Source organism: Pelophylax lessonae (genome assembly GCF_965119305.1).
Source record: "Pelophylax lessonae genome assembly, chromosome: 5".
Classification (NCBI taxonomy): Eukaryota; Metazoa; Chordata; class Amphibia; order Anura; family Ranidae; genus Pelophylax; species Pelophylax lessonae.
The window spans coordinates 237,295,132-237,315,293 of record NC_138772.1 but is presented as its reverse complement, the minus strand read 5'-3'; the positions used below and the strand labels follow the sequence as shown (position 1 = coordinate 237,315,293).

The window sequence follows — 20,162 nt, the reverse complement described above, 5'->3', positions numbered from 1 at the left end:
TTGGTCGACCTGTTCTAAGGTGCGCCGATTCTGGATTCGTGTTTACAATTTCATTTACTCATTGACGCAAGTCAACTTGACCAAGGATCCCCTGCAAGCTCTCCTGGGCAAACCGATAGCGGGGATTTCTAAGCATAACAAACGCCTTATAGCTTTCGTGTTTATAGCGGCCAAGATTGCAATCGCACGATCCTGGCGCACCTCAGTAGTGCCGCTCGAGCTGCTCAAAGCCAAGCTGTCTTGGATTATGATAAATGAACGGATGGTAGCCATATTGAATGATAAGATGAAAATATTTGACAAGACCTGGGAACCGTGGATCCGCTATTTGGCAGGCCCCTCTTAGGGGGATTTTTTCCGGCTCTTTACTATTGCCGGACCGCACGCTCCGGGGACTCGTTCCCTGGGAGGGTGCTGAACCTGGATGTCGACTTTTTTCCTTCTTAACCAGCCGCTGCCGCTCTCCTTGACTTCCCTTCCTTTCTTTCCTTTTCCCTTTCTCTGCTTTCTCTTTTCTTTTGTTGTGTATTGATGGCGGGATGTCGTATTTTGTAGTCAGGTCCATGAGACTGCGGGTGGGGGTCGGGTTCCGCTTCCCCCTGGGGGCGCAGTGTGTTCCCGTAAGGGGCGCCCGGGGGGGGGGGGGCCTGGACGGCCCGCTCCTTTAAGCACTGAAGAGAGCGATCAGTACCTGCTTCACACTGGTTTGACTGCCATTGTTATTATTATTTGTTTTTTTTTCTCGACTCCTGCTATCCACAATATTTACTTGTACACATTTAATGCTTTCTGCACCATGTGCTCCATGTTGTTTTCAATGTCTATGGTTGGGCCATTTTGGCTCGTTACACTCTGTTGTACTTTTTCTAAAAATCAATAAAAATGATTGAAAATTAAAGCACTGTTTCATTGTGCAACTATGTGGTAAAAGGGGTTTAGGGTTGATAAATAAAATGTATTGCACTTGGGAACTGAAAACATGCATGCATCATACATTCTAGATGCATCAATAATCAAGAGGTATCTAGACATGGAAGACATCAGCTTTAAGGATAGATTAGCTGAACTGAACTTATTGTCTTGAGATGAGGCAATTAAGGGGGGTATGATCACTATATATAAATATATAAGTGGTCCATATATTAAACTTGGTGTAGAATTGTCCACTCTAAGGTCATAACAAAGGACAATGGGCATTTGATTAAATAGGTTAAAATGAGAAGTCTACCTTTTGGACATATATTTGCAGCAAAAAGTTAATTTATTATTTTTTTTAGCAAATAAGTCTGCAAAGTAGAATGTGGGTGCAAGGCATAGGCTCCTGCAGACTCTTCTTACCGCTCTATGTCTTAACCAAGGTACCCTTATCGAGATACAGGCTTTCAGTTACTGAGACGAAAAAGTGTCAATGAACTAGTAGTGCAGTAATCACATTTGTGTTCTATTGATTACTGCAAGTCTGTCTGGCAGACAAGCATGAATGACTCAGTCATGATCTCTGCGAATTAATGACTCCGCTGTGCAGACACACAATTCAACACTGTGACAGCGGCTGTGGGTGAGAAGAAGCCCTATAAGCTGTTATGGGGAGGGCCATTTTGGGGATGAGGGTGTCCACTTGGCACCATGTTACATCCTTAATATGGGTTTAACATGTAACACGGTCCAAAAGGTGGAGTTAGCCTTTAACATCCACATAGAGACTTTTTTTTTTCACAGAAAGAGCTGTGAAAATATGGAATAGACTCCCTCAGGAACTAGTTCTGGCCATCGCAATAGAACATTCCTGAATGTACAAAGCATAACTGGATATTAACAGTTATAGGTAAAAATACCAGAGACTGTTGATCCAGGGAAATATTTGATTGCTTTCAGGGGTTTTGGAAGGAATTTTTTCCCCCTGTTAGAGCAAATTGGACCATGTGGTATATAGTTTTTCTATACTCTGGATTTACTTTGAGTTTAGGGGTTTCTTTATATGGAGGTTTTCTATTTATATATTTTTTCACTTGGTTGAACTAAATAGATTTGTGTCTTTTTTCAACCTAATTATGTAACTATATGGCTCTATCTTCATAAAAGCTGAATAGGTATTTGAATTGCTCCATGCAAGATGACATTTGGTTAATCCACACCATTATGCAATGTGTTTTTTTTTTATCCTTCTGGTTCAAACTTCTAAACAATGACACTTTCCAAGATATATTTTTCTTGTATGTATTTATTTTTAATGATTTGTAAAGCAACATAGTTATCTATTTTTGCTGTTAGATTGATGTGATATACATATATATATATAGAAATTGTATTTTTTATTTTCAGACCAGGTGTATTGAAAGACCTGAAGACAATGGGATCAGTGTCTCTTTTTATATTTTTTGTGACCCTGCTAATTCTAAGCAGACAGGTAAGCCATTAATATTTAAGTCTTGAAAAAGTGAATAAACTCACAAGTAAAAGCAAACACTTTACTGTCAGGACTACAGCTGACTGCTGATCAGGGTAGTTAGTAACTCCTAAGACAAGGACAAGCCATACTACAAACACATGGTCAATATACATAGATGATACCAAAGGGCCAATGGTCATGAGCAGAGGTGGCGGTCACCCAGACTATTAGGTAAAGCCAAAAAGTCAGTCAGAAACAAGATAAATGGCAGGAACTAGAAGGCAAATAAAAGAGCCACCACAATAAGCAATAAGAGTTAAAGTCCAAAGTTTTTTAAATGTTTAAGGACCAATTCAGTGCAAGTATGACAAAACCTTTTCACTTGGTTAAAAATATAGATATGATTAAAATAAAAACAAATCAACTTAGATTAGAGGAAAGGAATAAAAAAAATCAGTACATTTGGTGTTTGCATAGAAATATGTGATAAATATGAATAGATAAAAGACAAGAATCAATAATTTAAAAAGAGTTATGCAGTTTAGGAACATGAAAAGGTAGTATCAATCTGAATATTTTGTGATCCGTTGAAGAGTGAGGAGTTCCAAGTTAAACATTGTTTTAAAACTAAGACACAAACATTTCAATGCTATAGTGGGTATAAACAGGTAATAATGTTGTCCCTATTTGCTGATGTAGCTCTTCCCTGTACAGGAGCCGCTGGATATTATGGGTTCTGCCATGACTCTTTACATTGACACATCTGTTTATAGGTTGAAGGCCACATACACCTGTGTAACTTAAAGCGGAGTTCCACCCAAAAATGGAACTTCAGCTTTAAGGCCTCCTGACCCCCTGACATGCCACATTTGGCATGTCATTTTCTTGGGGGGAGCAGGTACCTAGAGATGGCAGGTACCCCCTCCCACTTCTGCTCGGGCTTCCTAGGCTCGAGCGGAAGTTCTCCTCTCCCCCTCTCTTCACATCACAGGTCCCAGAAGATTGCCGTTCACCCAGGATGGGCAGCGCGCCTTGAACATGCGCAATGCGCACCCAGCTGTGAAGCTGTAAGCTGTCACAGATGGGTGCCCACACTAGAGATGCCGGCACCGCGGGGAGAAGAGCGAGAGAACCGAGGCTCCCGCCGGTCAGCAGCTACACTTTTGTAGCTGCTGACTTTTAATAAACACAAAAATGGGTAGAACTCTGCTTTAATCATTGGTATGCTACCACTCTATAACTATACACAGAAAATAGGCCACAAGAAATTTGATGGTAGATTAACCACTTCAGCTCCAGAAGGTTTCACCCCCTTAATGACCAGGCTATTTTTTTGCGCTTTGGCGCTGCGTTAACTAACAATTGCGCGGTTGTGCAATGTTGTACCAAAATACAATTGATGTCCTTTTTTTCCCCACAAATAGAGCTTTCTTTTGGTGGTATTTGATCACCTGTGGGATTTCTTTTTTTTTTTTTTCACTATAAACAAAAAGAGTGGCAATTTTGAAAAAGACACAATATTTTTTACTTTCTGCTATAAAACCCTCCCAATAAAAATATTTTAAAAATCTAATTTTTTTATCAGTTTAAGCCAATTTGTATTCTGCTACATATTTTTGGTAAAAAAAAATCCCAAAAAGCGTATTTTTATTGGTTTGTGCAAAAGTTATGGGGTTTACAAACTACAGGATAGATTTTTGGACTTTTTATTTTTGTTTTTACTAGTAATGGTGGCAATCAGTGATTTTTAGCGGGACTGCAACATTGTGGGGGATAGATCGGACCTAACTGACATTTTTTTAATTTTTTGGGGACCAGTGACATTAATACAGTAATCGGTGCTAAAAATATGCATTGTTACTGTATAAATGACACCGGCAGGGAAGGGGTTAATTACATATCAAAGGGTTAAATGTATGCCTATTTGTGCTTACTTACTGTGGGGGGGAGGGCTCTGTGACAGGCACAGAGATATCACTGTTTCAGCTTAGCTGAAGCACACAATCTCACTGTGCCTGTGTGACAGAAGAGCCGCCTGATTTGTTTACATAGGCAGGCGGCTCTTCTGTCAGTGTCTGTGAAGATTGCGGGAGCTGCCCGTGCCTGCTCCTCCCGTGGTCTGGCTCCCGCTGTGTCTAATCCAATCGCGTGCCTTCGAGTCCGCGTGCACATTATCACGTAGATCTAGGTGATTATGCGCAGCCAAGCTGCCCTGCTGCAGTAAATCTGCGTGGGACGGTCGGCAAGTGGTTAAATTGATGTATTATGGCAAGGCAGTTAAACAATGCATGAGTCAGTAAACAGGCAATTGAACACACTTAAAGTTGCTGTACTAGATAATGTGAACACCAAACCCTAAGATGGCAATCAACTGAACTGTAGTCGTGCAAAATCAAATTTAACCTGATGCAAACAAGGTTAAAAGTATTGGTATTACCTAACCAAAAGATAAATGTCTTTGTGTGCATGCAACACATGCAGCCCCTATAGTGGATGGGTGTATGCTTTCCTGAGAAAGGAGTACCCCTGGAGGTGGCAGTACATGTGAAGCTGTCCCTTTAAGTGTGTGCCATGGCAGGCTGGTGGGCTGCTAAGTTAGGAATAGTCTCTATTGCTATAACTCTGTGCAAGTGATTAAGCTTTGTAATTCCGCTCACCTCTACTGCCATGCAACAGCTCTGGTCCAATACGCTTGGAGGTCAGTTGTCCCAGAGGTCTCACAATCAGGTCCTATTGATCAGGTCCACACAGAAACAGGTCTCTCCAGCCTTGGTCCAGGGCTGGCGCTACCATATGGAGGCTTAAGCAGCCGCCTTAGGGCACCAGGATAGGGGGGCAATTAAATCTAAATCACCAGCCACTTGCTGGGGATTAGGATTTTTACAGTGCTACAGGCATTTTTTTTTATAACAGCTAGGGGGGGTGTGTATTTTAGTAAAGCCGACTGTAGTCTTTTATGTGGAAGTGATATAAGAAACTGTGAACCCGTCTATCACTTCCAGCACTGCAACAATGTGCTGCTTTCCCCCTGCGCGACCCCCCCCGCCATGTTCACGAGGGTCTGCTGTCCCAACTGCGGGCCCGGTGCTGTCATGGCGGTTGTTGCTGGGAAGGGCTGTGAGAGCTCAGTGGACCTCCATCTGCTCAGCCTCCCTCCTCTACACAGACCAGGAAGTGACGTGTATGATGTCACTTCATGGACTGGAGCTGTCATTCTCTGGGAACAGGGTTGGGGGAAGTAAACATAGAAACATAGAATGTGTGGGCAGATAAGAACCATTTGGCCCATCTAGTCTGCCCAATATATCTGAATCCTATGAATAGTCCCTGGCCCTATCTTATATGAAGGATAGGCTTATGCCTATCCCATGCATGCTTAAACTCCTTCACTGTATTTGCAGCTACCACTTCTGCAGGAAGGTTATTCCATGCATCCACTACTCTCTCAGTAAAGTAATACTTCCTCATATTACTTTTAAACCTTTTTCCCTCTAATTTAAAACAGTGTCCTCTTGTGGTAGTTTTTCTTCTTTTAAACATGCTCTCCTCCTTTACCGAGTTGATTCCCTTTATGTATTTAAAAGTTTCTATCATATCCCCTCTGTCTCTTCTTTCTTCCAAGCTATACATGTTAAGGTCCTTTAACCTTTCCTGGTAAGTTTTTTCCTGCAATCCATGTACTAGTTTAGTAGCTCTTCTCTGAACTCTCTCTAGAGTATCTATATCCTTCTGGAGATATGGCCTCCAGTACTGCGCACAATACTCCAAGTGAGGTCTCACCAGTGTTCTGTACAGCGGCATAAGCACTTCTCTCTTTCTACTGCTTATACCTCTCCCTATACATCCAAGCATTCTGCTGGCATTTCGTGCTGCTCTATTACATTGTCTTCCCACCTTTAAGTCTTCTGAAATAATTACTCCTAAATCCCTTTCCTCAGATACTGAGGTCAGGACTGTGTCAAATATTCTATATTTTGCCCTTGGGTTTTTACGCCCCAGGTGCATTATCTTGCACTTATCCACATTAAATTTCAGTTGCCAGAGTTCTGACCATTCTTCTAGTTTTCCTAAATCCTTTTCCATTTGGCGTTTCCCTCCAGGAACATCAACCCTGTTACATATCTTTGTGTCATCAGCAAAAAGACAAACCTTACCATCGAGGCCTTTTGCAATATCACTTATGAAGATATTAAACAAGATTGGTCCCAGTACAGATCCCTGAGGTACCCCACTGGTAACATGACCTTGTTCTGAATGTTCTCCATTGACTACAACCCTCTGTTGTCTGTCACTCAGCCACTGCCTAATCCACTCAACAATATGGGAGTCCATGCTCAATGACTGCAGTTTATTGATAAGTCTTCTATGTGGGACAGTGTCAAAAGCCTTACTAAAATCTAGATATGCAATGTCTACTGCACCTCCACCGTCTATTATTTTAGTCACCCAGTCAAAAAAATCTATAAGATTTGTTTGACATGATCTCCCTGAAGTAAACCCATGTTGTTTTTCATCTTGCAATCCATGGGATTTAAGATGTTCCACAATCCTATCCTTTAATAGGGTTTCCATTAATTTGCCTACTATTGATGTCAGACTCACTGGTCTATAGTTGCTCGATTCCTCCCTACTACCTTTCTTGTGAATGGGCACGACATTTGCCAATTTCCAATCTTCTGGAACGACTCCTATTACTAATGATTGGTTAAATAGATCTGTTAAGGGTTTTGCCAGCTCACCACTAAGCTCTTTTAATAATCTTGGGTGTATCTCATCAGGACCCTGTGACTTATTTGTCTTCACTTTAGACAGCAATCTTAGAACGTCTTCCTCTGTAAAGACACATGCATCAAACGATTCATTAGTCATCCTTTCAAGTGGAGGTCCTTCTCCTTCTTTTTCTTCTGTAAAAACTGAACAGAAGTATTCATTAAGGCAGTCGGCTAGCCCTTTATTCTCTTCTACATACCTTCCGTCCTTTGTTTTTAATTTAGTTATTCCTTGTTTTAATTTCCTTTTTTCATTTATATATCTGAAGAATGTCTTATCCCCCTTTTTCATAGACTGAGCTAGTTTTTCTTCTGCCTGCGCTTTAGAAGTTCTTATAACTTGCTTGGCTTCTTTCTGCCTAATCTTGTAGATTTCCTTATCTTCATTGCTCTGGGTTTTTTTATAATTACAAAATGCTAGCTTTTTATTTTTAATGATTTGGGCCACTTCTGCGGAGTACCACAGTGGTCTCTTCCTTTTTTTGCTTTTACTGACAAGTCTAATGCAATTTTCTGTTGCCTTCAATAATGCACCTTTTAAGTAGTCCCATTTCTCCTGGACTCCATGTAATCCGTTCCAGTCTGATAAGGACTCATTTATGACTAATTTCATTTTTGAAAAGTCTGTTTTTCTAAAATCTAAAACTTTTGTTTTTGTGTGGTGTCACTCTTTCACGGTTCTTATATTAAACCACACTGACTGGTGATCACTAGATCCCAAGGTTTCGCCTACAATGACATCATATACCGAATCCCCATTTGTGAATACCAAATCCAAAATGGCCTCCCTCCGGGTTGGCTCCTCAACCACTTGTTGCAGAGACAACCCCAGTAGGAAATTTAGAATATCTGTACTCCTGGTAGAACTTGCTATTTTGGTTTTCCAGTTTATATCTGGAAGATTGAAATCTCCCATAATGATAACTTCTCCTTTCATTGTCATTTTAGCTATTTCTTCAACTAGTAGATCATCTAGTTCTTTAACTTGACCAGGTGGTCTATATATCACACCTACACGAGTTACTGCATGATTAGCAAACTGCAACGTAACCCAAACTGACTCTATGTTGGCCTCACCAACTTGTATTAGGTTAGATTTAATGCTATCTTTCACATACAGGGCCACTCCTCCTCCTTTCTTGCCTTCTCTGTCTCTTCTGTATAAAGAGTACCCTGGTATGGTTATGTCCCAGTCATTTCTTTCATTAAACCATGTCTCCGTAACAGCCACTAAATCTACATTCTCAGATGCCATTATTGACCCAAGTTCATTGATTTTTTTACCTAAACTGCGAGCATTTGTAGACAGGACTCTGAGCTTATCATTTCTTAACCTCTGTGCTTCTGACCTGTTCTGGCATTGTTTCGGGGGGCAATTGGACTCTTGTATTTTCACTCTTTTGCCCCCCCCCCCCTTCCTAGTTTAAATACTCTTTCGCAAATTCTTGGAGTTGTTCACTAAGTACATTTGTTCCTTTGAGAGAAAGATGCAAACCATCTTTTTTGTACAGTTCCTTTCTATTCCAAGTAGAGCTATCATGAGAAACAAAGCCAAATCCTTGCTCTTGACACCATTTGCTAAGCCATATGTTGAACTCCTTTATGCGCCTCTGCCTATCATTCTGAACATTATGCACAGGCAGAACTTCAGAAAATGAAATGGTGGATGCAAAATCCTGTATGTCATTTCCAAGTGTGATAAAGTAGCTGATGGAACAGAGAGCAGTGGATCAGAGAGGAGACTGGGTGTCTCCATAAAGAGAACATGTCACCTATTTGCTATTGTATCGCATAGGGGGCTTTTAGTCCACTATGTGACAGCAAAAAAAGTTAGGTAAAAATAAATAAATAAAAATTAAACAAAAAAATGTTTTAGGCATATAAAGAGACATATAAAAGTTTAAAAAAAAATGTTGACCCCCCCCCCCCTTCCTATCCCCACACACACCTACAAAAATGCGTGCGTTGGGGCACCTACGTATGAAAACAGCAATTGTGCGACACGTTATTTATCAGCGTGCACGTCAGAGTGAGAGCAATTACGCTCCTGTGTAACTCTTAACTGATGACCTGTAGAGGCTTTTAAAGTGTTGCGGGCACACGCAATTTTAAGGTTTGTCATTGGTATCTATTTACTTGGCACAATCTCATCTTTTATACTTTACAAAAAAAATAGATAATAAATTGCATTTATGTGCCCAGAAATTAAATGTATTTCTAATAAAATCTTGCGCTAATGTCATGTAGTATAACAAATTAGAACTACCAACATTTTATTCTCTAGGGCGTCTGCTTTCAAAAAAATACAAATAATATTTTGGGGGTTTTAGGCCTAAAATGATTTTTAAAACATGTAAACTAAAATTGTATAAAATGGCTCCAGTACTGCTGTGGTGGGAGAACAGTGAGGAGAGGGGGTGGCGAAAGGACAGTGGGGAAGGGAGGGCAGCAAAATGTACTTTCACCTAAGTACAGTAGACAAAAATCCTTGCACTGGCCCTTCTCTGGTCCAAAATAATTGTATTGCACATTCATATAGGAAGACAAAGATCAGGGTATAAAGTATTGGGAACGCCGATTTGCACTCCACCTGCGTTCCAGCTGACCGGAAATGATGTATCTTGAGAATACATACCGGCGTTCCCAATACTTTACATGCTGATCTTTGTCTTTCTATACGTAAGTGCAATGCAATTTTTTAAAATAAATTATTTAACCACTTGCTGACTGCCGCACGACTATTTACTGCGGCAGTCAGCCTCTCCTGGGCAAAGTGACGTAGTACTACGTCGCTCGCCCACGAACCTGTAGGGGGCAAGCGCGCCGCCGGTGGTGCGCTCCCACCCCCGCTCGTTCGACTGCCTACCCAGCGCGTGTGACCGGCGGCTCCGATGTCCCCCGGCCACTTGCCATCTCCCACAGGAGAGGGAGAAAGACAGACGGCTGATGTAAACACAGCCGTCTGTCATTCTCCCTGAAGTAATGACAGAGGCTATGCGATCCTGCTATGTAGGATCGTGTGTCTCTGTGATTACTTCACTAGCCACGCCCCCTAACAGTTAGAATCATGCCCCTAGGGACACACTTAACCCCTTGATCACCAATAAAGTTAACCCCTTCCCTTTACAGTAACAGTGCATATTTATAGCACTGATTACTGTAGTAATGTCACTGGTACCCCCAAAAGTGTCAAAAATGTCAATCAGGGTCCTTCAGTCTCCTCACACATCACCAGCTTACTAACAGACATATCAGCCTGGATGTCACTTCACTTCCTCAAACTCAACCTATCCAAAATTGAGGTCATCATGATATTTCCTCCCCCACGGTCCTCTTCCCCTGATTTCTCTGTCAACATCAACGGCACAACTATCAACCTGTCCACCCATGCCAAGGTCCTAGGTATAATCCTGGACTCTGAACTATCATTTCAACCACACATTCAGTCACTGTCCAAAGCTTGCCGCCTCAACCTCCGCAACATCTCCAAGATACGTCCCTTCCTAACCAATGATGCCACAAAGCTTCTAATCCACTCCCTGGTCATCTCTCGTCTCGATTACTGAAACTCCATTCTCATTGGCTTACCTTTAAAAAGACTATCCCCCCTTCAGTCCATCATGAACGCTGCTGCCAGGCTCATCCACCTTGCAAACCACTCTGTGTCTGCTAACCCTCTTTGCCAATCCCTCCATTGGCTGCCACTCAACCAATGAATTAAATTCAAGTTACTAACCATAACCTACAAAGCCATCCATAACTTGGCGCCCAGCTTCATCACTAATCTGGTCTCAAAATACCAACCAACTCGTTCTCTTCGTTCCTCCCAGGACCTCCTGCTCTCTGGCTCCCTTGTAACCACTTCCCATGCTCGCCTCCAGGACTTCTCCCGAGCTTCTCCCATCCTCTGGAATGCTCTATCCCCATCTGTCCGACTATCTTCTAATTTGTCTACTTTCAGACGATCCCTGAAAACACATCTCTTCAGAGAAGCCTATCTGGCAACCACCTCACAACTGTACTTTTATTTTCTCCATCAGCCCATCCCCCACAGTTATTACCCCTTGTATCTCTTGACCCTCCCTCTTAGATTGTAAACTCTAACGATCAGGGCCCTCTGATTCCTACTGTATTAAAGCGTATTGTATTTGTACTGTCTACCCTCAAGTTGTAAAGCGCTGCGTAAACTGTCGGCGCTATGTAAATACTATATAATAATAATATACTCACAAAAGACATTATTTGCTCCTTGGATAAATGTAGAGTCACTTTTATGTATTTGTATATTTACTGTGGTGATGTTTAATTTATGATTTATATATCTATAGGAACATGGTTATTTTGGTTTTATTGATATTGCAGGTTTATTAATTCTCCTCATATTCGCATCCTTTCTCCTTAAACTCTCTCTCCTTCACCCCTCTTCTCCTCCCCACAGCTTGTATATATCACCCTCACTCCTATCCTCCCCTTATTACTGCACTTATCAACTCCTCTCACCTCCTCGCAACCTCTCAACATTCTATTCCCTCTCTCTGATCAACACCTCATTAGTTTCACTCTCTCCTTGTCCTCTCCCTTGCCTTCCAAATACCAAACAATTACTCGTTGAAACCTTTGCCATCTTAACCCTTCACTTCTTCGCCTTTTTTCTGCTACAGATTGTCTCTACCCTGTCCTGCCCCAACCTGGCCACTTCTGTCTACAACTGTTCACTGTCATCCACCCTGGATACCTTCGCCCCCCTCACTACGCACAGAATCAGGCCCTGACCGCTACAACCCTGGCAGACAGACGATACCAGAAGCCTCAAAAAACGTAGCCGTGCTCTTGAGTGTCTGTGGCGTAAGACTAAGTCACAGCAAGATTTCACCTAATATAAATCTGCCCTCCAAAAATACAATTCCTGCCTCCACACTGCCAAACAGACCTATTTTATCACCTCATTAACACCCTCTCACACAGTCCCTGTCAACTCTTTTCTACCTTCAACGCTCTACTTTGTCCTCCATTACCTCCACCCACTAACTTACTGTCCAAGAGATTGCCAATCACTTCAAAAATAAGATTGATACAATCCGTGAGGAGATCTCTACTCTACAGATATCTCCCTCACCTTACACTCCTTGTCCTCCTGCACAACCAATACTTTCCTTGTTCCCTTGTTTAGCCCAACTACTGTAGAGGAAGTCATTAAACTTTTTTTCTAATGCCCACCTAACTTCCTGCCCCCTGCACCCTGTTACTTCTTAAATACTACAGTCACCCTCTGGCTCTATCCTAGACTCTCTAACTCATATCTTCAACCTCTCCCTCTCCACTGGCATCTTCTCCAACCCTCTAAAACATGCACTAGTCAATCCCAAACCAAAGAAAGTCTCACTAGACCCCACCAATCTTAACAACCTAAGACCCGATTCCTTACTCCCCTTTGCCTTCAAACTCCTTGAACGTTTAGTCTACAACCGACTGAGCAAGCACCTCATTGAGAAAAACCTTCTTGATCCCCTTCAGTCTGGATTTCCCTGGCAGCACTCCACAGAAACTTCTCTCCTAAAACTCACAAATGGCTGCTTTACGCAGGCACTTCCCAGCCATTTGTTCGCTGCAAGAAACCCACCTGGATGCTGAATCATGCTCTTGTTTGCACTATGCTTGGGTGGGGTGGGAATACCACTCTATGCACACCTCCTACATACGAGGAGTGAGTGTGCTGGTTCATAGGTCTCTTGACTTCCAAGAACATCATAGCCTAGTTGACAGTGAGGGACTCTTTGTGTTTATCTACTGTAAATTGTATACTGTGCACTGCATTCTAGCCTTCATTTATATACCACCACCGTTCCACAGTAAAATTCTCAGAACGCTGGTGTTATACCTAATGAAACATCCAGAAGTACCGGTATATATTATGGGTGATTTTAATTGTGTATTTGATGCTCAACTGGATCGACATTCTGGGACGGTGGGGAGTGGAGGCACGGGTCGATCAGCCTTGGCGAAGTTTGCTGAGGAACTGGGTTGGATTGACCTCTGGTGGTTGCGGCATCTGGGTACCAGGGTCTTTTCATGCTTTTCTAAAACACACATGTCCTTATTCCATATTGATCTGTGCCTCTGTTCTTCGTCCGCTCTCAGATATGTTGCGGATATCCGCTATGATCCCAGGGGAGTGTCAGACCACTCCCCTCTGTTGCTGGGCCTGAAGGTGCAGCCGAGCGCCACCTTGCAGAGGGCTCCCTGGAAACTGATTACACCTGTTCCCCTCTCATGATCGGGTTAAAACCAAGATGAGGGAGTTTTGGGAGGTGCACACTGCTGAGGGGGAGGGGGGCTCCAGTGGGAGGATTTTAAGGCATACCTGAGGGGTATCTTTATTACTGAAGTTCAGGCCATAAAGAAAAACACAGTTGCTCAGGGGGTACAGGTGGAGGAGTTGGCGGCTCGCCTTGAGGCCCAATATATAGCAGGTTCCTCTGAGACTAACAGGGAGGGTTGGCTGGCTGCTTAGGAGGCTCTTTTGTGCATTAATACCTCTGGAGCAGAGAGGAAAATATTTTTTCAACGCCAGGCTTACTATGAGGAGGGGGAGTATACGGGGAGGCTTTTGGCCAGGATAGCCCACTCTCTCCAGGCATCACCGGCAATAGGGGCTTTGAGGAGTGGTGAGGGTCGTGTAGTTAATTCCACTGCCTTCCTTGTCGGAGTCGGAGAGGGCCCTGCTTGAGGCTCCTCTGACTCTGGAGGAACTACAATGTGCTTCATCTGCTTTCTCCAATTCTAAGGCACCTGGGGAGGATGGCATACCGATGGAGGTTTATAAAGAATATGCTGAGGAGACACTGCCTCATCTTCTGGAGGTCTTTCTAGAGGCGAAACAGAATATGCGGCTGCCTCCCTCGATGTGTAAGGCTAACATTGTCCTTCTGTTAAAACCGGGCAAGGATGGTTTGGACCCCAGCGCCTACCATCCTATTTCTGTTCTCCAAAGTGACATAAAGATTCTGGCAAAGGCCCTGGCTCTGCGGCTTAATCAGGTGGTTGCATTCATTGTTCACTCTGATTAATCAGGCTTTGCCGCAGAAGTCAACCTCCATCAATCTCCGTCGACTGTTTTTGAACTTACAGTCCCCGGCGGGGACAACGGGGACCAGAGAGCATTACTATCACTTGATGCGCAAAAAGCGTTTGATAATGTAGAATGGGACTACTTATGGGTGGTTATGACCAGGTTTGGATGAGGAGAGAACTTTATTTCCTGGGTTAAACTCCTATACCATGCCCCTATGGCCGCTATTAGGGAAGGTGGAAGAATGTCTCGCTTGTTCTCCCTCCATTGGGGTACTCAGCAGGGGTGCCCCCTGTCCCCCCTAATCTTTGCCCTGGCTATAGAAACCCTTGCTGCCCTTATCAGGTCCAATCAGGGGATAGTGGGTTTTCGGTATAGCACTCTGGAGGAAAAGATTATGTTGTACGCTGATGACACTATGCTGATGTTGGGCGATACTTCTAGCTCCCTGTCAGAGGCGATGGCTGTCATAACAGACTTCGGCTCTTACTCGGGATTACTTATCAACTGGTCTAAGTCCTCCCTGATGTTATTGGATGATACCCAGGGTGGCCAGAATGTGGGAGTGGCTGGGATTCCCCTTTCCTCTGAATTTTGATATTTGGGAATACAGGTAACCCCGGAGCCATTGGATTATGCGTGCCTTAATTTAACCCCTTTACTTGCGCGATTCCGGGAAAAGTTAAAATTTGGTCTAGGCTGCACCTGTCATTGGCCGGCAGAGCCAACCTTATAAAAATTATTCTTATGCCTCAACTATTATATGCTCTCCATAACTCCCTGGTAATTGTCCCCCTGTGTTTGTTTCGCATTGTCCATTCCATCTTTCGGTCCCTTTTATGGTTATCCAAACACCCCAGGATTAAGCTGGAACACCTTCAGCGACCTAAGGACTTGGGAGGGTTAGCGGTACCTAATCCATGGTTGTGTTACCTGGCCTCACAGCACATTGCCCGTGCCATGAGTGAGAGAGGGGAAGGATCAGTTGCAGGCCTTTTGGCCCATACTGTGGGTTGGGGGGAAGTAGCGGCCCTCTTGGAATCTTTGCGGCTGGTGAAATCTAGTAAAAAGTTCCCAACATATGTCCTCATGCAAAAAACATGGAATAAGGCTCGCCACCTACTGCATGTGGCGGGATACACAGGACTCAGTCCTATTTGAGAGAATGCTAGGTACCCAGGGGTGGCTAAGATACCCTATGGCGCCAGGTGGTTGGTGTATGGAATCTCCCATCTGAAACGCATATTCGGCAAGGGAGTGCTCCGTTCCTTTGATGAGCTGAGGGAGGCGTTTCGTCTTCCTCAGTCCGTGCATTTTTATTACCTCCAGCTTCAGCATGCGATTAGGGCTCAGACGAGGGACGACTTATTGGTACATTCCCCAGCACCAGTATTTCATTTTATGTCCACTGTTGACAATTTTTAGGGATTTATATCGCACTGCTACTCTCTGCTGTTGGTTTCCTTTATGGACCGGCATCCGCTGCGCATGGTCCTAAAATGGGAGAGAGATGTGGAAGTGTTTGAGGATGAACAATGGGAGGAGGCTTTACAGGCAGTGCAGTTGAGCTCCCTGAATGTGGCTCAAATATTGTCTCAATTGCATATTTTATACAGAACTCACTACACCCCTGCCAGGTTACATAGGATGGGCAGGAGAGACTCCCCAACGTGTAGCAGATGTATGAGAGATCATGGGGATTTGATGCATCTCCTATGGAGGTGCCCCAAACTTCATATGTATTGGAAGGGTGTGCTTGATACGCTTTCCGGGGCGTACAGGGTCCAGTTGCCGGAGGATCCTAAGGTATGCTTGCTGGGCATCATGGGTGGTGTTCAGGCCTCTGTGCCGGCTCAGAAGGCTATTGGCCGGGCTTTGTTCCAGGCAAGGAAATTACTTCTGCGGCACTGGATCTCCCTGAAAGCCCCTTTGGTTAAGGAATGGTTTGCTGCAATGGGAGACACACTTAGATTGGAGAAGTACATATATCAACATAGGGGCGGTCAGGGTAAATGTGAGAGGATATGGGCTCCCTGGCTGGCTGTGCCGGGACTGGCCCCGGTAGAACTGATACTTGACAATATCATGGCTGGGGTGGCGTGAAGGTTGGGGGTTGCAGAATAGATCGGATTTGTCTGGTGTTCTGCTCCTGGCCGCTCATTATGCTGGATAACAGCGGGGTGTGGGCAGCTATGGTGGATTCTAGCTTGCTTATAACTATCTATGTGGAGGTGTCTGATGTATGGTTTTTGTTCTATTGACGTTTGTTATATCTATGATCCTTATAGATTGTGATCTGTCTGATCTGGACTCTGTTATGTTTTGCTTTTTATAAAGTTTAATAACGTTTTTTCTGGATATAAAAAAAAACAAAAAACTCACAAATGACTTACTAATAGCTAAAACCAAAGGTCACTACTCTTACTCTTGGACCTCTCTGCTGCCTTTGATACAGTTGACCACCCCCTCCTCCTCAAAAAAACGAAATTTGCTTGGTCTCCGTGACTGTGCTCTCTGTTGGTTCGAATCTTTCCTATCTCACTGCACCTTCAGTGTCATTTACAATTCCACTTACTCCTCTGCAACTCCTCTTACGGTTGGGGTCCCCCAAGATTCTGTCCTTGGACCTCTTCTATTCTCCATCTACACCTCCTCCCTGGGTCAGCTAATAGCCTCCCATGACTTCTACTACCATTTCTATGCTGATGACACCCAAATCTACCTCTCTACCCCTCAGCTTATCCCATCAGTCTCCTCCCACATCACTCATTTACTAACAGACATATTAGCCTGGATGTCACACCACTTCCTTTAAACTGAATTTATCTAAAACCGAGCTCATAATTTTTTTCCCCCCACATGCCCCTTCCCCTTAATTCTTTGTCAAGATCAATGGAACAACTATCGGTCCTTACACATGCCAGAGTGCTAGGGCTCTTCAGGCCCACATCCAATCCCTGTCCAAATCATGCTGCCTTAGATTATCTCTAGAATACACCAACGATACCACCAAGCTTCTATTTAACTCCCTGGTTATCTCTCGCCTCGACTACTGCAATTCCCTTCTTATTGGATTACCTTTACATAGACCATAATGAATGCTGCTGCAAGTTTCTTCCACCTTACCAACCATTCAGTGTCCTCCACCCCTTTCTGCCAATCCTTTCACTGGCTTCCACTCACCCAACGAATACAGTTCAAAGTACTAACAATAGTTTACAATGCAATCCACAACTCTGCCCCCAACTGCATCACCAACCTGATCTCAAAATATCAACCAATCTGCTCTCTTCGGATTTCCTGCTCTCTAGCTCCCTTGTCACCTCCTCCCATGCTCGCCTCCAGGATTTCTCCAGAGCTTCTGCCATCCTTTGAAACTCTGTCCGACTGTCCCCTAAGCTATCCATCTTTAGACAATCCATGAAAACCCTTCTCTTTAAAGAAGCCTATCCGGCTTCTAAATAATACACTGTTTCACTTTCTCCGTCAGCTCATCCCCCACAGCTATTACCTTTTGTATCAATTGACCCTCCCTTTTAGATTGTAAGCTCTAACGAGCAGGGCCCTCTGATTCCTTTTGTACCAAATTGTTTTGTAACTGTAATGTCTGCCTTCATTTTGTTAAGCGCTGCACTAACTGTTGGTGCTATATAAACCCTGTATAATAAAAATAATAATACACTTTAAAACGTGCATTTATTTGATTTTGATATTTATTTTTTTTTTTTTTGTTTTTTTTATTTGCGCCAGTATGGACCCTCTGTTGGTTCCTTTACCTTCATAGCTTAGAATCTACAAGGTTAACAAAGTAAACAATTTAAGAAAAGCAATTAGAAATACTTTAAGGAAATTAGAAATAATTTAAACTTACTGTATCCAGCTACTGCTGTTCAAAACTATAAGTATGGGGCAGGGAAAACTGCCCAGCAGTGCATGACCCCAGAGGGATAATTGTCAAGCCCACTGCAAAGCAAGTATTGTATAAAATGTTAAACAGGCCACACACACAACATCTCCTCAATCCCTGTCAACTGCTCTCTGAAGAGCTATTTGCTGCAGAGTGCTCTTCAGAGGGCAAAATCTGTATAAAAGTGTGGTGGCGATTACCTTATTGGTGGGAATGAAAGAGTCTCAAGGAAATGTATGAGTGGCAATGTAACAAACCATAAAATATGATTGCAAAAGTAAAACTGAGAGACAAAATATAAACAATGAGGCGGGTAGCCCAATAGACTATACATATTGCCAGATTACTAGCTAGAAGGTGCAGTTTGAAGCAGCCATGGGTGATTGCTGGGACAACGTGGAAACAAAAGGAAAAGGACAAGCGCAACATCCATAGTGTAGTAAACAATATTTATTAATGATTAAAAACACACTCACAAAGGGGAAGCTTTTGCAAAGCAGGAAAGATCAAAGCTGCTGCCTCTGGAGCCCAGAGCCACTTTGACATTCCCCTGCTCTGACTGTAAGCAGGGGGAGAAGAGCACGGCAGGATGAAGCTGCTGCTGCAGGAAGTCAACCCAACCAGGGATGGAAGCCGGAGCCCAGATGGAGAGGATCCCTGACACCGCTGGGAGATAGGGATGCGTTTCAAAGCAAGTCACTTCTTCTTCAGCCTATCTAGAAGTGGCTACCCAGCAAAAATAAATACAGCACCTAATAAGAGCAAATAATAAAGTTGTGGCTGTGTCATTGTAAAACATGTGTTAATGTGTGTGTGTGTGTGTGTGTATATAATAGGAAGGGCTTTAGGTTTGAGTAAAACGCAGCTGAACACAAAAACAAATGGGGCGCGAGGCGGGGAGTTCGCCCGCCGTTGAGCGCCCCATAATGCACTGCGCTGTTGCAGTGATTGCTGATGATTGGCCAAAGCATGCACCTGACCTGTATGCTTAGGCCATTTACAGCACAATGTCCTGTCAGAGCCATGTTTGGCCAAAGGCAGGGTGCCTTTAGCCAATTATGGCTCAGGAGATAAGCCCACGCCCCACTCTATATAAGGCTGCACTGACATGGCAGACGTGTATATTGTGTTATAATAGAGATTAGGCAGGGAGTTAGTGGATAGTGTGTTGAGTTAATTTAGTGCAGTCAGTTTAGTGTACAGGCATACCCCACTTTTAAAATGTATAGATATGTTGTAGTCCTGGGTTCCTTCTCGGTGCTCCCCAAGTTTTGTGTCCCTGTCATTTATAGTTCGTGAGCAGTGCCATGCCAGCTGATCAATATAGCAACCAATTGATATAACAGATATAGGTATTGACTTAATAAAGTGCAATGTGAAGCAGAGACAAGACCCTGATAAAAAAATGGTGCTACCAAGACAAAAAACCTGAATAAAACAATTGCATATCAGAAAAAATTAAGATACCGCTTTTATAAAAATTGGTAAAAAATATCAGTGTAGAAGTGTAAAATAATTATAGCATATTAAATAAAGTGCCAAATAGGTAAAACACCTTATAAAGTGCAATATAATGGAGAGAACCCCATCTCATGTGTATTAAGGTGCAAACAAAACGGATGAATCCAAAGTGAAAAAAATTACAAATAAATACCGTAAGTAACCACTCTAATAGTGCAAATGTGCAGTATATAAAGTCCAAAAAAAGTCTCTATTGAAGAAACAGCCAGTGAGTCATTCCGTGTGCATCCACTCCTTAAAATGATGTGCTACTATCACCAGATGAAGTGTCTGCTCACTTTCATATTTCACCCTCAAGGGGTCTCAGGCAGTTGCAGAGCAGCTAGATTAAAGCCATCCATTTAATAGATCGCTCTAGCATACTCAGAGTTGGCCCAAAAGGATTAGGACATATAAAACATTTTTAAAAATCTCCAATGGTACAGTATCAACTCATTCAGGAGGCATAAACACAGATCCCAACTTCAAATTTCAAACTCACATTTGATGAAATAAAAACAGCTTTTT

General features: G+C 43.2%; 1 protein-coding gene across 1 annotated transcript in view; it reads left to right on the top strand.

The window, feature by feature from the left end:
* The window catches only part of ADCY2 (adenylate cyclase 2), a gene marked incomplete at both ends in the record, with an annotated part of 1,451,075 nt that overhangs the window by 1,231,988 nt on the left and 198,925 nt on the right, over positions 1-20,162 (top strand). Inside the window, one exon of the mRNA XM_082258935.1 lies at positions 2,323-2,407. Coding sequence (XP_082115061.1) covers positions 2,323-2,407 — 85 coding nt within the window. The remainder of the gene's footprint in view (positions 1-2,322; positions 2,408-20,162) is intronic.